The 16,580-nt window shown below is 44.0% G+C and overlaps 1 protein-coding gene across 2 annotated transcripts; it reads right to left on the reverse strand.

Moving 5' to 3' along the window:
* Positions 1-258: 258 nt before the first annotated feature.
* Positions 259-14,944, reverse strand: LOC122768362 (DDB1- and CUL4-associated factor 1-like). 2 transcript variants are annotated; one of them, XM_044024293.1, is made up of 23 exons: positions 14,776-14,944; positions 13,630-13,794; positions 13,445-13,521; positions 12,595-12,668; positions 11,789-11,902; positions 11,530-11,667; positions 10,616-11,131; positions 10,388-10,489; positions 10,064-10,222; positions 9,331-9,510; positions 9,150-9,256; positions 8,545-8,647; positions 7,936-8,105; positions 7,714-7,838; positions 7,178-7,254; positions 5,789-5,944; positions 5,547-5,702; positions 4,484-5,116; positions 2,467-2,744; positions 1,587-1,785; positions 933-1,015; positions 755-839; positions 259-645 (listed from the first exon to the last, which is right to left on the reverse strand). In XM_044024293.1, exons 2-23 carry the CDS (start codon positions 13,785-13,787, stop codon positions 382-384), a joined length of 3,954 nt encoding a protein of 1,317 aa, XP_043880228.1. In that variant the 5' UTR covers positions 13,788-13,794; positions 14,776-14,944; the 3' UTR covers positions 259-381. The 2 variants fall into 2 exon arrangements, with proteins under 2 accessions (XP_043880228.1, XP_043880229.1); XM_044024294.1 differs by having other exon boundaries at positions 13,630-13,813.
* Positions 14,945-16,580: the final 1,636 nt, after the last annotated feature.

The raw sequence follows: 16,580 nt of genomic DNA on the forward strand, positions 1-16,580 counted from the left end.
TATCCGCCGGCTCTACTCGCCTTGCCACGCCACGGTTTAAGTTGAGTTTCCACTAGCATAGTACCTGGTACCAGGTACCAAAAATAGTACCTGGCATCACAGACTGCTGCCGCTGTAATCTGCCGAACAGTGCCGAATTGTAGATAAGTTAAAACTACTTAACAATCCTAAAAACTACAAAAGTCTGGGGTAAAGTCACTAGTCACTCGTGTGTGTGTGTGTGTGTGTGTGTGTGTGTGCTGCGAATAAAACAAAGTCACCGCAGTTTCACTCAGCCGTACAGTGATGACTCCGACCATGTTAAGTAGGTAATTTTTTTGTAGTAAAGATGCAACCTAATCGTACCGAGGCGAGTAGAGCCGGTGGAAATACGCTATACGGTTAAGAATGAAGGACGTTATGAGAGGATACGATCTCTGTGTTGATGATGACCTCCAGGCCGTTGGGGTGGAAAACCCCGCTGATGTTCATGTTGAACTTATCGAACTTGTGAACGGCCCGCGACGCCCGCACGTCCCACAGCACCCCGTCATTTAGTACCAGGTCGTCGGTGGGGCTGAAGGTGGCACAGTTCCTCTTGTAGTTGTTGGCCAGGGCGGGGTCGTTCAGGGTCAGCGTCTTCTGGCCCGTGTGGATGTCGTAGATCTGCAGCACACGGCAAGCACAGGTGTGAGAGAGAGGGACGTGCAAAGCGTCCACCGGTGACTAACGGCAACTAGAAAAAGACAGAGACGTTTACACGTCGTGACCTTACGTGTGCGACTTGGTCCTTGGTGCCGATGACTCGGTCCTGAGAGAGTTTACTGAACTCAACATAGTGATCGTCAACGAACGAGTTTCTGGGAGTGGAAACAAAGCTGTTCAGCGACATCCAACCAACAACCATACATTTACAGTCACACACCAATGAAACGTGTGTGTGTGTGTTTTACTTCATGCCAAAGACACTGTCGAAACTCCACAGGGTGGACAAGGGGACGCTCCAAGAACCAGAGGTGAGCAGTAGTTTTCCATCCTGAGGGAAACACAACACACACACAATACATTAGACATAAGATGGTGTTTGGTCTCAGGGCCGACAGGGAGAAGGTCCAGCACCTGACATCAACCTGGCTCCCAACACCAAGAAGACCAAACAGCTCATTGTGGACTTCAGGAGGTGTGAAGCTGGTGACACACACACACCCGTTCTCACCAACGGGACTGAGGTGGAGCGTGTCACCATCTTCAAGTTTCTGGGTGTCCATCCCTGTGAAGACCTTTCTTGGACCCTTAACACCTCTACCCTGAACAAGAAGGCTCACCAGCGTCTGAGGAGACTAAAGAAGGTCCACCTGCCTCCTCAGGTCCTGGTGAACTTTACTGCTGCACCATCGGAAGCATTCTCACCAATGACTGTTTGTCATGGCAACCGCCTACAACCACCAAGCACTACACTACGCATCACCGCTTCCTCACTCCCCTCCATCAAGGACATCCAGGGCAAGCTTCATCAAAGACTGTTCCCACCCAATGAAAGTCAATGAAATCTCCTCTGACGTCATGGAAACCAGAATGTGTGTGTGTGTGTATGTGTGTGTGCGCACCCTCGAGGGTTCCAGGTGAGTGATCGGTGATGTGTGGCAGGTGTAGCTCGCCTCCTCTTCTCCAGAGGAGATGTTGTAGAATTTGAGGCGACCGGTGCAGGTTCCCAGCATCAGGAAACGCTTGTGGGCCGAGAAGGCACAGCAAGTGAAGCCGCTCTCGTCCCCGCTGCCCTCATGGAACACCGACATAGGCCGAAATCTACACAGGGGACAAAAAAAGAAAAGAAAAAGCAAGTATAGGTTGTAGATTCCAGCGGGAAAGACAGGCCAGGAAATGTCACATATTAATCTTCTAATTATCACATAAATGACAATGAATTGTTAAAACTTGAAACTAGGACTGGAACTGGGAGCAGAGCCATGTGACGCGTGGACCTCGAAACACTGTCAAATATCCTATCCAGGGTTGCCACACCCTGGTTGACATCAAATTCAAGGACTTTGCAGGACCAATTTCTTCAAATTCAAGGACAGAACGTGCCAACACTTGTAAGAGCTCGTTTTCGTCCATGATGGTGTCCACTTTTAGTGATTGTCCTTGCGATCTTGAACAAAAGTCAGTCTGTGGTGAGACAGAGATCTTGGAATTTTCATTTCCCAGACATCACTCTTGTTTCTTTTCTTAACTTTACTCGCTCATTGTTCTGCACGGAATCTCATGTCAACGGCGGAGAGAGAGAGACAGTGGACAGTGTCCACAACAGTGCCCTTGTAATGATGTCTCCATGCCTCGTCTACATACATCAAGCAATGCAGGGCGCGAAACAGTGGGTGGTGTCGTAACATACAAGGGAGACATTTACCTTTAATATCAACTTAACTTTTTTTCAATCACTTTCAATGACCCGTGTCTATTTCCAGATATAAAGTAAAGTGTTACCTGCTAAATATCAGGTGGCGGTCCAAACATCCTCGGTCCACTCCTCCGTATTTGGGGTACAGGACTCTGCTGCCCAGGCGCGCGGTGAAGTTGGGCGACGCCTGCCGCCTCTGTTTGGGCTCGGGGCATCTGTGCGGCGTGAAGAGCGAGAAGGGCGGGCAGGTGGTGACGGGGTTGGGGCAGCGTGCGTGCTGCTCCCTCAGATACTCGGTGATGATGCTGTCGAGGGTCGGCGGCGACGGCAGGTGGCGCTCCAGCTGCTTCTTCATGGCCGGAGTCTGGCCACAACAAGGAAGGTCAATACGGGAAAATGAAAACACGCGATCTTAAGAGTTCCGAATTTGTTCCTAGCAAAAACTGCTATAAAATCATTATATATTAATATTTTTTTCCACTTTAAATGACTCAGTCTTTTAAAGCTTATACTTCAAATATTAATTATATTTTTAACAAGAACAATTTACACAACTCTGCTGTTTTCTATCGGAGAAAAAACTACAATAATTTCCATGAAATACATTTTAAGGAGAATTTAATAATAATTATTATTAGTCCCTGAGATGGGTAAATGATTGGCAGGGACACTGATTATGATGCATTGTTTTGTTATGCATATTTTTTTGCAGTACGAGATTTTTTTAAAAATGCCACCTTCCAAAAACTGCTGTAAAAATATATTAATATTTTTTTCTCACTTTAAATGAGTCAGTCTTTTAAAGCTATGTCAGCCTGAAATATACATATCAAATATGAATTATATTTTTGGCATTTTAACCCTTTAAAGTGAACATTTAAACACAATTTTGTGGATTCCATTGTTTTTAGAACTATATATAAAACATCTAGTGTATTTCACAAATGTCTTAAATATGATGATTACTTTTATGTGGATGTAGTAAGTCGCAGAAAACAAGTATCTGAAGAGCATCTGAATTGTCCAACTATTCAGCTTTTTAATGTCAATATTTTAATTAAAGGGGACATATTATACCCTATTTCCCCCATTAAAATAGTTCCCTGTTGTCCTAATGAACATGTCAGTAACATGCTTTGGTCAAAATACCATAAGGATGAAGCACCATAGCAGTTCAATAACCCTGCTAAACCCACCCCTTTCAGAACGCTCGGTTTCGTGCATGGTCCCTTTATATGCAAATGAGACACAGGCAAACACACACCCACTTCTTCCAGGGGGTTTCTGATTTGTCCTCTTTACAACGCTCACTCGCTCAGCTCCTTTTCTCTCCCCCTCCCCTCCACTAGTTCTCAATATCAACATGGCAGCGTGCGCGGAAAACAGCGAGAGTGCCGTCACAGGAAGAGACGTCTGACTCAAGGATCAAGCTGAACACTGCCCAACTGTAAATCAGTTAAAAACACTTAGGGACAGCACCGCTGATCGCCACCGCTGATCGCCACAAAATGTGTGTGTTTGTACGTCGGTGAAATACGGTCGCTGACTAAATACGGCGACCGCTGGCCACAGTCTGATGCGAGGTGGCGCAAACACACGTTTGCTGACTTTATCCGGCACATTAGCTTCATATATAAAATCCTCTGTAAAACACTGTGCTCCACTGTGCAGCCACCAACAGCACACTTGTCCCTCCGCGTTGACATAATACCGCTCTTCCTCCCTCGCCTGCACTCTAGCAGGGACAAGGTGGAGCTAAGGTGGAGCTCTCCAAGTAAACTTACTGGTGGGGTGGTAACATTCGCGGTGAAATGCGCATGCTGCCGTCATAAGCGCAGGGAATTCAACATCGAGTGTTTTATCGCCTATACTTACACTAAGGGGGACCACGAAAACATGACTGAGTTTTCCACACTTTGGCGACTGGTAGGGTCTCCAGAGTCCCAAATATAAGTACTGAAATTGTTAAAAGGTTGATTTTGCATAATATGTCCCCTTAAATGAATTGGTTTAAGTTTTTCTTAACGATTAAATCCTGTCCTGTGAAGGAGGTTTAAGACTCGACTGAGGGTAAAATCAGAAGCAGAAGAACGTCTCACTGACCTGTATGAAAGCACCGTGGTCCGACTTCTGCCTCAGTGCACGAAGTTTCTTCCCTGAGTTCCAATTGGACACTGGACGTTCCCGCGAGAATAAAATCCGTCCGACCGGATGTGAGCCCTGCCCATGAGGATGAGGAGGAGTCGGGAGGGCAGAGGTAGACGAGGCAGAGCATGAGGGGTGAGGGGTGACAAGGCCACGAGAGGGGGGAGGAGGAGGAGGAGGCGGTGATGTGGTGGACACAGGAGAGGATCCGACATGGCTGGCAGCACGGGCTGCGATCCCGCCGGCGAGCCGACAAGTCCTGTGAATCACCGAGGAGGAGGGAGGAGGGGTGATGCAGGAGGGGTTAGGACAGAGGGGGCCGGCGGATAAATGTGCCTCCTTGACGAGCGTGCTCGCCGTTTCAGTGAGACCTTTGGCCACGAGGTGGTTCCTGATCAGCACCAGGAGCTCCCGCTCAGAGAAGCTGATGCGGGACTGGGCGACCACGTTGGCCCTCTGCAGACGAGCCAGCGACACGTCGGTGCCCATGAGCAGCGGCTTCCCGGACACGCGCTCCGTCATCTCCACGGCGTAGCGGCAGAAGCGGACGTGCTCACTGCGCTTGTCCTGCAGCACTGGCTCCTTCATCAGCTGAGGGAGACGGAGGAAGAGGAGCGTCACATTTAAACCGGCATTTCCATCGAGTGGAAAGGTTCACGCTTTTCCACTGCTGATCCAGCACGACTCTACTCTGTTACAACCCGCAGTACAGACTCCGTCTGACTGACTGAAGTGAAATACAACTGAACATAGTCATTAAATACACCAGACTCCTGTTAAATATTGACATTGCTAAATGTTGGAGATTAACACATTTTAACTTTTGTTGGCTTTGACTCTTTGGGATTTTGGAATTTTCAGTAGATTTAGGAATTATAATCAGATTTTGGAATTATAAATAGATTTTGAATACCTATTTTATACCCAAGTAGAGGCGAGTCGTGCTGGAACTGTGTCGTGGAAAAGCACCATGGCAGTACGCCGCTGTGATGATTTGACAATAAAACAACATTGTTCTCGCCTGTTGGATTTGGCCACTGGTGAAAAGCGGCAGTTTGCTGATGATCTGTCGGATTGCAGAGCAGCGGGAGAGTCCGACCAGGGCCTTGCAGGCCAGAGCACGGATCAGGTCTGCGTCTGTGATGGGCGCCTTCACCGACAGCAGAGACAGAAGCACCTACATAAAAAACACACGGGAGGGAAATGACACGAGGAGGGACTGAAGGACACCGCCGTGGTTGGAAACATAAATATAACTCTCACCTTGATGCCGTTGTTGTTCTGCACCAGCTGCCACATGTGGGCCAGCACCCGATTGTGAGGCTGCTGCAGGTGCACGGACGGCCTGAGGGGTGTGTCAACGAACGCACCCGCAGTGGTCAGGCTCTGGTCTGGAGCGCACACGCAGTTTGTAATAACCTGAGAGGGTCAAAGGTCAGGACATGTGGGAGTGGAGTAACTACAGTATAGCTCAGTGTAAGTCTGGGTATCGCTGCAGATTTCCTGAATCGAATCACAACGTTCCCAATTTGATTGAAATTCAAATTTTTTGCTTTACAAAACAGACTTGAGCATTTATTTAAAGACTTAGAACCAAGAGCATTTAGGCCGTTTTTTTCATTACTATGTTTTAAATGTATGTGCAACATAAAACGTCTATATTCTTTTAACATGGACAATCTGATTTAAAACAAATCAATGAAATATTGATGGTGCCTGCTTCTTGCTGCTGATTTGGGTGGATTGAACCTTTAAAACTTGAAGTATTTAAACAAAGTGGTATTTTGGTGGAATCAACCTTTAAACTATTAAACCTTTAAAAAGAGAGAGAGTGGGACTGACTCCACCGCACCACCGCTCCACCGCTCCCCCTCCTCTGCCCCAAACACCTGTTTCTAACTGTCCAAAAACAGAGAAAGCCCAATGTTTTAAAGTTGTCATATTTCAAGAGCAGTTGATGATAGAGAGTAAATGTTTGGATGTTGGACGTCAGGAGGCTTTCAGCAGCTCCCATATTTACATTTGTGAAAAATGGCTGAGAATTGACAGAGAAATTACAGTTTTAAAATCACCATCGTCTTGATTTTTGAAAAACCTCCAGAGCAGAGTTTTAACATGAGAGTCAATGGGAGGTTTGAGCAGAACTCTCTGTGCTTTTAGGTGATTTTAGGAAAAACTGCAAGTCATATGAGAATGAAAACAACACACAGGGTTACAGGACGACAACCAGAGCAACGTTTTTATATAAATATTGTCCGTGTAGGTTGGAAATTGTGGGCGGGAGAAGAGTTTGTTACTCAAAACGCTTAGAAAAGTCATAGCCCACCATTCTCGATCAAACCGCACGTTTAAATATAGGATGCATGGGAGTGGGAGGAGTTACACGCCAAACTTTTGGCGCAAGAGGAATATCTAAGAAGAAGAAGAAACGCTGAGGGGAGTTCTCAGTGATACGCCGTAAATATAAACACCAGAGCAAAAAGTTACTCAAAATGTTTAAAATCCAAATAAATTTGTGAAATTTGGAAATACCTCTCAGTTCAAAGTTCGATATAACGAGTTGTGCGTTATTCCTACATCCGTTTACCGTGGGTTCACCTGCGGCACAGAGCTGTGCCGCGCGAGCACTAAGGGTCAAAGGCTTCAGCTTACTTGAAGTGCAGACTTTTGGATTTCGGCGTCGTTGACAAACACCTCCCCCTCTGCAACGCCCAGGACAATGCTCATACCTGCAGCAGAGAAACACGTCCAGGACAAAAGACCCGTAAACTTTGAATGCTTTCAGTTAAACTCCCCCTCCCCAGGTCAAACTCAAGCACTTTTAAGGTTATTTTCCAGGCTTTTCCAGCAACTTACTTACAATATTCTAAAATAAAATATCTCCCGTTTATGATCCATTTCACAAAACGTTTCTTTTCTTCTTTCTTTTATTCATTTACATATATGGTCAAACTCTGCTAAAACACAAATAACAAGGCTTAAAATTCAATAAGTGTTATAAAAAGGGAAGCTCTTAAACAAAATGTGTTTTTTTTCCCATGTGTTTTTAAAACTATCTATAACATCCAGTGTACTTCACAAACATATTAGATATTATAAATATGATGATTATTACTATTTTGTGGAAATTTTTAACATCTGAGTGAATAACCAGTAACATTTGTATAAAATGAAGAAGTTGTACTGACCCACGGTGGAAACGGGCGACCCCGCTTCGTCCGCAACGTCCACAGTTTCCGCCAGCACCATCTGGATTTTAGGAACCACCGTCAGGATCGCCAGGACGTCCAAGGCGTAACGCACAGTGTCGCTCCTGCACAGACAGAGGGACAGAAATTAAAAAAACAAACTTCATCTTCCTCCTCCTCCTCCTCCTCCTCCTCCTCCTCCTCAACATGGAGCAGCTTTACCTGCCGTAGTAATTCCTCCAGTCACAGGCTGAAGAAATGAGCTGCAGCATTAAAGGGACACAGGACAACTTGAAGAAAACCTCCACAGGTTCCCACTGAAGATGCGGTGGTCCACACTCGATGAGGAACTCCATCATCTCGATCGCCTGCTCCCTGGTGTACGAGTAAGCCTGGAAAAGGATTTTAAAACTGAGCAGAGGAAGCTAATGTTTTGGGGGGGTTTTAAACCTTGAATATACCTAGACACATTTTTGTGTTTTTGGCTTTTAATTTTGAGAATATTTTATCATTTCCTGTTAAAAATATATGCTTGTGTTCCTAATTTTTAACAATGTTAAGTAAAATACTCACACTAAGACACTTCTGGACAAAAAAACGTCCTCATTTAAAATGGTTCAAATCACTGTTTTTGAAGCATCGTGACAAAAACAGCAATGAGGACTGATGTTGGTTTAAAAAATACAATTTTAAAAATAAATGTATACAATTTTTAGAGCTTCATTTTTTCATGAGCACATTTTTACCATAAAATTAAGTTGCATCATGATAAAACTTGGTGCTGTCGGTGTGTAAATGTAACTTTTTTGAAGGCGCAAGATGACCTCATACCTTATAAAATGGCTGCTGAGGAAGTGCAGAGCCTTTGTCTGCCGCCGTGTGCAGAGACTGCTTCACCTGCTCAACCTTCACTCCCAGGTGAGCCTCGAAATACCTTCACAAAGAGAAAAGACAAACATGGACTGATGAATAAAGGCGCCTGCGTCAACATGTGCACAAATACATTATTTAGCTTTCAGAGCATCATTTAACACCAAAGACGTCGGTCAAACTGAAATCTAGAGGTGGGCATCCACACGAAACCCTCATTATGAGATTTTCCTACCCGTTTCTGTGTGGACAGGCTCTTAAAATTATGGCCACAAAGCAAGTTTATAGATTAAACAACAAAATCGTGTTTGCGATGTCAGCTTATTCATAAAAAGTTGAATAACTGCCAGATATTGAAGGTGAAAAGAACTCAGTCACTGAACATTTTTTTAACAATTCTACAGCCATAAAATCTAAATAAATCCAGACAGCCCTTCAGAAGTAGCCTCAGAAGAGGCTTAATATCAACACTGGACGAATCACAAAAGAACATGGATGTATAAGAGAGGTAAATATTGTTAACACACACACACACACTTTCAACCATCAGTGTGGTGCAGGTGTACCTGCGCAGGGCCATGCAGGTGTGTTTGGCCGTCTGTCGGTCAGAAAACACCTGGTCATCGCTCATGATGGCCTCTTCCTCCATGTTCAGGATCTCCAGCGTGCTGATCTACAGAGGGCTGACATGTTTAAAAAAACAACAACAAACAGACACATGGTCACGGCACGTGGCGCAACACCGACCAGGTTGACGAGTCTGCGCAGGCCGTCCTGTTTGTCGAAGAGCTGCAGCACCGCTCTGAAGGAGAAGGAGATGGAGAAGAACATGGTGGCGTGGCACACACCGGAGGTGTGCGACGACTCCAGCAGCCACAGAGCGTAGGACACCATCTGTGACAGCACTTCGTCAGGGAGCATACACACCTGCAACACACACACACACACACACACAGATTTGATGTCATAATCACATCACTCAATGTTGCCTATCACTGTCATCTTTTTCTTATGTTTGGTCTTCTGTGAAATTTTCAAAATTGGAAACTTGCCATGGGAATGAACAGGAAATTTGTCAAAATATTCAGGTGGTCAAGTTTAATTTTGTTGTTAAATAATATATTGTGGCTAAAATAATCTCGATTTTGATGCAAATACAGTTTAACTTCAATGATATTCCATAGCACACACGGCTTACTGCAGGGCTATTGAGGCCACACCCCCTACGTCCACTGTCAAATGACATCACAGGTGATAGTAGCTCACAAGCTAACTACCACACTAACTAGAGCGATAGATTCTAACACGATAGATAGATAGATAGATAGATAGATAGATAGATAGATAGATAGGTAGATAGATAGATAGATAGATAGATAGATACTATCTCACAAGCCAAGTAGCACTCAGATTGAGCGATAGATTCTAGCTCACAAGCTAACTAGCACACTAGATAGATAGACAGACAGACTATACTCACTCTCTCCATGGCGTCTTGGTTGTAGGCGAGATAGTACAGACAGAGGGAGACTCCGGTCGACGCCATCGAAGGCCTCGGGATCTCCAGAAGTTTCTGCACGCCACCATGAGCGATGAACTCGGCCGCAAACTTTTTGTGGAGGATCAGTGAGGCGAGATACTGAGGAGAGGAGGAGACGAACGTAGAATTCAGTGGTTTTATTCTAATCCTCAAAGTCAACGTTCAAATAAATAATCGCTCGGCCCCAGGTTCACTCCATCCTCAATTATTATTCAGTTATTATTATATCCTCATCCTTATTCAAGAGGAAGACAGCGGTCTTACCTGAAGAGCATCGAAGATCAGCTGCACGTTCTTGGTCTGCGCAAGGTCGATGTAGCTCATCAGCAGCGACCGCGTGTCCAGCTGCATGAAGATGGCCAGCAACTAAAACAAGAGAGAGAGGGAAAGGTCAGTGACCTCAGAGGAGAACATGAGATCAGTGATTAATCACATTAAAGAATCCTCAACACAAGGTTAGTTTGTTTGTTTAGTTTAGTTTGTGTGTCTCACCTCTTGGTATTCTCCCAGCGGCGTCAGATACTGCAGGATGAGCCTCTGCTCCATGGCCGGGCTGAGCGGTGACAGGCAGTAATCAGAGCCAATCACCATCGAGCTCATCTCTGACCAGGACGTGCTGCTGATTGGCTGATCAGTGCCGTTGCTGTTTTCCGTCTCCTCCTCTGCCTCGTGGGAGGAGGAGGTGAAGTTGAGCTTTTGCTTGGCCTTCCTGCCGTTCTCCTTCACCGTCCGTCTACTCCCTCCTCCTCCTCGCTTCTCCTCTGTTTTTTTAAAGTCCAGGTCCTGGTTTGCTTGGTGCACAGAGTCAGGCAAAGGTTTGGCTCCGTTTCTCTCTCTGTCCTGGATCACGTCCTCCTCGGTCTGGTCTTGCAGGTCCGTTGAGATACTTGAGGTCTGTGTGTTTTCCACCTGAGAGTCCTGAGGTAGATTCTGGGGCGTCTCAGAGAGACGGCGATTCTTCGCGTCTTCTAACTGCAGCTCGTGCAGGCGCCGGATCATGATCGGAACCTGGAGGAGAACCAGTGACTGATTATTGATTAAGTTCATCGTCACCTGCTTGGATACAGGTTGCTTCCTGGATGCTTAATAGTATCAGCTGATACTGGTGAAAGTTAAGGTCTTTCTGTGAAAGTTGAGGTCTTTCTGTGAAAGTTAAGGGCATTTTGTCCTTAGTTTGTTCTGTAAAACCTTAAAATGGCTGTTTCTAGGTTAAGACTTGGTTATAAGGTTAGATTTAGGTTAAGGTTTAGGATAAGGCATTTAAACATGACAGTTACAGTTGGTTTAAAGGGTTAAGGGAACGCATCGTGTCCATGAGTGAGTGAGTGTGTGTGTGTGTGTGTGTGTGTGTGTGTGTGTGTGTGTGTGAGTGAGTGTGTGTGTGTGAGTGTGTGTGTGACTCTCACCAGCTGGGCGTTCTCCTGTTTGTAGCTTGCCGCCACCTCCTGGTTGCTCATGGCTCTGGCCAGAAGTCCCGTAGCGTAGACACACAGCGGTGGTTCGGCTTCACGGGCGAAGCTGTACAGTTTCTCCACCACGCCCTCCTGTCACTCACACACACACACACACACACACACACACGGACTCTGTCACATGATCCTTTTCTGTTTTATCCTCCAAACATCAACGGTTCTCCATCATCATCATCATCACTTTCAGTGTTACCTTCTCTTTGAAGACGACTATCGTCTCCAGGCCCGGCATGATGTCCAGAAGAAGACGACAGGCGGCCATTTTGATGCTCATATCTCTGCTGGTCATGATGTACATGTCCAAAAGCTGAAAAAAAAAAACATAAAAATTCACCTTTTTATAATAAATCAGACTTTGATTTGTCTACATCCATAAAAAATATTGAAGACAGTGTTTCTGTTTCTGAATGAGTGATTTGTCAAAATATGAATTTTGAGTATAAATGTAAAAAAAAAAACACTTATGCTGCTTATTGAGTTTAGTTTATGAGATGTGTGAGTTTCAAACGAGCAGATTTGAAGCATCGCTCTGAGCTGAACATTTTCATCCACCGCAGAGGTCACCAACCCTGTGTGACCTCTGAGAGCTACCCTGATACGGAGAATAATGTCGATTTTACTGTTTAAATTAAGAATATTATGCATTCAACTGTGCACACATTCACTACAGTGTCTCCTCCTTTTCCTCTCCACGCTGATCACAACTTTTTATCAACAATAACGACGAGATTTTACCAAGGGATCAAACAAACAGTCTTGTCCTTTTAAAATTTGCATTTGTCTCTCTCCCATTTTTCCTTTCACCACAACCCGTCTAGGCAGATGAAGCACATTTCTGAGTCTCACTTCCTGTTAAAAGTGAGATTTCTCTCCACTGATGCCTCGTGTTTGTTCATTTTGTGAACAACATTGTACATGTCTGTCTGTCTGTCTAAGGTCAGTGCTGTACTGGGACACGGAGAAACAGTAGAATAAAAGGTAAAAATTATGAGTTCTTACAGCATCGGTGAAGTCGTTATTCATGAAGATTGTGTTCAGGAGTTTTCCCAGCATCCCCTCTGGGTCTGACCGACCTGCAACGACACAGCGACAGAGGGAATCTCTCAAACTACCATCACTGACGAAAATCTACTGAATCGATGCGATTGTGATTTAGTACCGAGGTAGAACGCATCTTAAATGCAATTACCTGCATTAAACTAAATACGTGTACCGTATTTTCCAGAACTATATGTCGAGTATAGTCGCATCTGTCAAAAATAGCCTGCTTTGATTTCTTCATAGAAGTAAGAGTTACCTCTGCTCGAGTTTTTCACTCACTCCAAACTTTCTTTCTACTGCTCGACCGTTTTCAGCTGCATACTCTGCAGTTTAAATTCTGCAGTATAGCATTTTACAGCTGTCAGTTGCTCCGCATAGTTCATTCTTACAACACTCTTGAATTGGCGACCTATCAGCACCAATGAGAAAATAGTATTTGTCGTTGCCGGGTAAAGTCGTTCCATGGACGTCTTCTTCACACGGCCAAACCTCGTTATCAGTCTCGCGAGATTAATGAGATTAAAGCCTTGTATTGATCAATCGCGGGTTTAATGAAGCAATTAAAATATGGATTTCTTTGTCAGTGGAAACAGATGTAAACTGGAGCGTCAGTTCAGCAAAGACCCAATTTTCCAATCTTTGTGTCATTATGTTAAGTATTTCGGAAAAAAACTATCGTTTTTCGTAACACTGGGAAGTTTCTGCTTCAAAGTCCAAAATCCAACCACAGATTCAAGAATCTCACGTTTTTAAAACTTTTCTGACAAACTAGAAAAAGGACAAAAAGCGTCGGATGATGTGTGAAAACCTGGGTGACGGTCATCGAACGGATCGGGATCCGCTTTGTGACTCTCAGCCGTTTCCTTTTCAATCAGCTCAGAGATTCTGCAGAAAAAAAAAACATACAGGAAGAGTCGCATTGTTACGGAAGAACGTCCGGAAACGCACAAACTCACCACGTCACAGCGACAACAAACAAACAACAACGCTGACCTCGTGAGGACGGACACCAGTGTCTCTGTGCCGCCACGCCGGGCCTCTTTCCACTCGTCCAACAGCTTGGCCAGATCGGCTTTGGTATCCACGGCAACCGCCACAGCTGACGACACCGCGGTGGTGGCCGATGTTTCTTCTTCTGTCGGTGAAGACATCGCTGCCCTGGACGACAGAAAATGACCTACAGTTTACCAAACAATTGATAATTTGAGTAAGTCTGCAACTATTAATCGATGATAAACAATTACTAAATGAATTATTAGTGTAAAGAAAATGTGAAACTAGTGGACAAAAACAAGACATTTGAGAACATCCTTCATCATTTTGACATCAGAGACAGTTTATGCTGATATTTACATTAGGTACTTTTTTTTTTAGAACCTTAAAAAACGTTGCCAAGGCAGAAAAAAAAAATGTATCTGCAATTTACGTATTATTTGTTGTCATTTAAGTTCAATTTTATCAGATGAAGGGACAAGGACGAGAGGAGGGACAATATTTGCCATCGTTTTAAAAATCGTCAACGGTCAATGATTATTAACACAAACACTGCAATTTCTTTATTGTGATACGCAGTGAGATCGTATATTGTCCCACTTGTAGTTGAGGCATCACAGACAGAGTCAGGACGAGTGAAAAGCCCGATATTTGCCCGTCATTTCATAATCAATAATAATCAGCATAGGCTGATAATTATCAATTATCACAAATTATTGCAATTTTTATCGTGACACGGGGCAATATAGTATATTGTCCGATTTCTAGTTGAGACATCGGAGACAGTGTCTGATATTTGCTATCCTTTAATAATCAGCACTGGGCGATTATTATTCATGAACACAAATCATTGCGATTTGATATCGACCATGTTCCCAATTATATTTCAGGCATTTGGAGACAGTTGGTGTCAAGACAGCTGTCTCGCGGACAAACGAGTGCGTGTGTGTGTTTGACCTAACGCGGTAAAAAAGAAGACAGTTAGCACAACTTAGCTAAAACCACGTAGCTAGTTTGTATATCGTGTGTGTGTGTGTGTGTGTGTGTTGACATGAAGGGCAGCAGCGCGTTGACACCACACCGTCGCCTCATGTCACAGCTTTAGCTTCTTCTTCTTCACTCACTTGAAATAAAACGCTCACTCACCTGCGCACAAACTCCCTCCGCGTCGCGTGCGAAACAAATGCTAAACTCCGGGACGACGCCCGTCGTTAAACGCCCGAATGAGGAGCGCGAGGTAAAAAGAAAAGAAGAAGAAAAAAGTTTCACGTTTATTTTTCAAACTTCTCCCGGCAGCTGCACGCTGCGTCACCGAACAGCAGGCAACTGTAGATGACGTCACGAGGCGAACGGCATCATGGGACTTGTGGTTCAAAAATGGCAGTTCATCGTTCTCCACCTGAAATACACTAATAAAATCGAGAAATGTGGAAATATTTAATATAAAAACTTACATACGATAGACGCATGTGTTTGTTCGTGTGTTTATGTTCATGTAATATTAATTCTATTATGTAATATATACTTTTTTGTGTATGTTTGATCCTCAAACATGCAAAAAGTCTTTCTCACTATTATGAGTAAGTATATCATTATTAAGACTAAATCTCTCAATATTAAGAGTTACTGTCTTATATTATGACTCAGTATCTCATTATTAAGACTTAGTATCTTATATTATGACTCAGTATCTCATTATTAAGACTTAGTATCTTATTATTAAGACCTAATATCTCGCTATTATGACTTAGTATCTCATTATTAAGAGTTACTATCTTATATTATGACTCAGTATCTCATTATTAAGACTTTGTATATTATATTATGACTCAGTATCTCATTATTAAGACTTAGTATCTTATTATGACTTAATATCTCACTATTAAGACTTATGGCGCATTTCCACCAGCTCTACTCGGCTCGCCTTGCCACGCCACGGCACAGTAGCGTTTCCACTAGCCTAGTACCTGGTACCAGGTACTATTTTTAGTACCTGCTCCAGCGAGGTTCCAAGCGTGCTAGTAGTCGATACTATGCGATCATTGGTCAGACTGCCGGCCGCTAACTGGCCAGAGTCTCGTTACAGGAAGAGACGTTCAGCGCCGAGCTGTAGATCACTTAAAACTACTTAACAATACTAAAAATGTGGGTTAATCTCTAAAAAGTTCCAGGGAAACCTCTATATTTAACAGGAGTCTTTTAAAGTGGAGTGAGTGGTGTATTTAGGGACAGTGCCGGCGATCATGAGCAGCAATACAGACCGCTGCCGCTGTAAAAAAACTTAAAATACACTGTTCCAAATTATTATGTACAACAGAGTTTCAAAACATTTTATAGGTTGTAAAGAACTGAAAATGGTCATTTGTATTTAAATCAAAAACATCTTAACAGGTCAAGTTACATTTTAACATAGGAACCATTACTTGATAGCAGCTTCACAATTCATGCATCCATTGAACTTATGAGTTTTTGGAGAGTTTCTGCTTGAATTTCTTTGCAGAATGTCAGTGTAGCCTCCCAGAGCTGCTGTTTGGATGTGAACTGCCTCCCACCCTCATAGATCTTTTGCTTGAGGATGCTCCAAACGTTCTCAATAGGGTTGAGGTCAGGGGAGGATGGGGGCCCCACCATGAGTTTCTCTCATTTCATGCCCAGAGAGATCCCTGTTCTTTCCCATATTGCTTGAAAATGGCAGTCTGCTTAATAATGTGGAACGTCCTTCTTTAGTAGTTTTCCTTTAATTGGGCTCACCTGGCAAACTGATTATCACAGGTGTCTTGAGATTGAGTTCAGTGATCCAAAGAGCCCTGAGACACAACACCATCCATGAGTTTAATTGAAAAACAAAAAATTTAATCTTTATGACACTTAAATACAACTTGCATAATTATTTGGAATGCAGTGTAAAACGAAGTCACCGCAGTTTCGCCGAGACGAGGCGAGTAGAGCGG

The sequence above is a fragment of the Solea senegalensis genome, linkage group LG4, assembly GCF_019176455.1.
Source record: "Solea senegalensis isolate Sse05_10M linkage group LG4, IFAPA_SoseM_1, whole genome shotgun sequence".
NCBI lineage: Eukaryota > Metazoa > Chordata > Actinopteri > Pleuronectiformes > Soleidae > Solea > Solea senegalensis.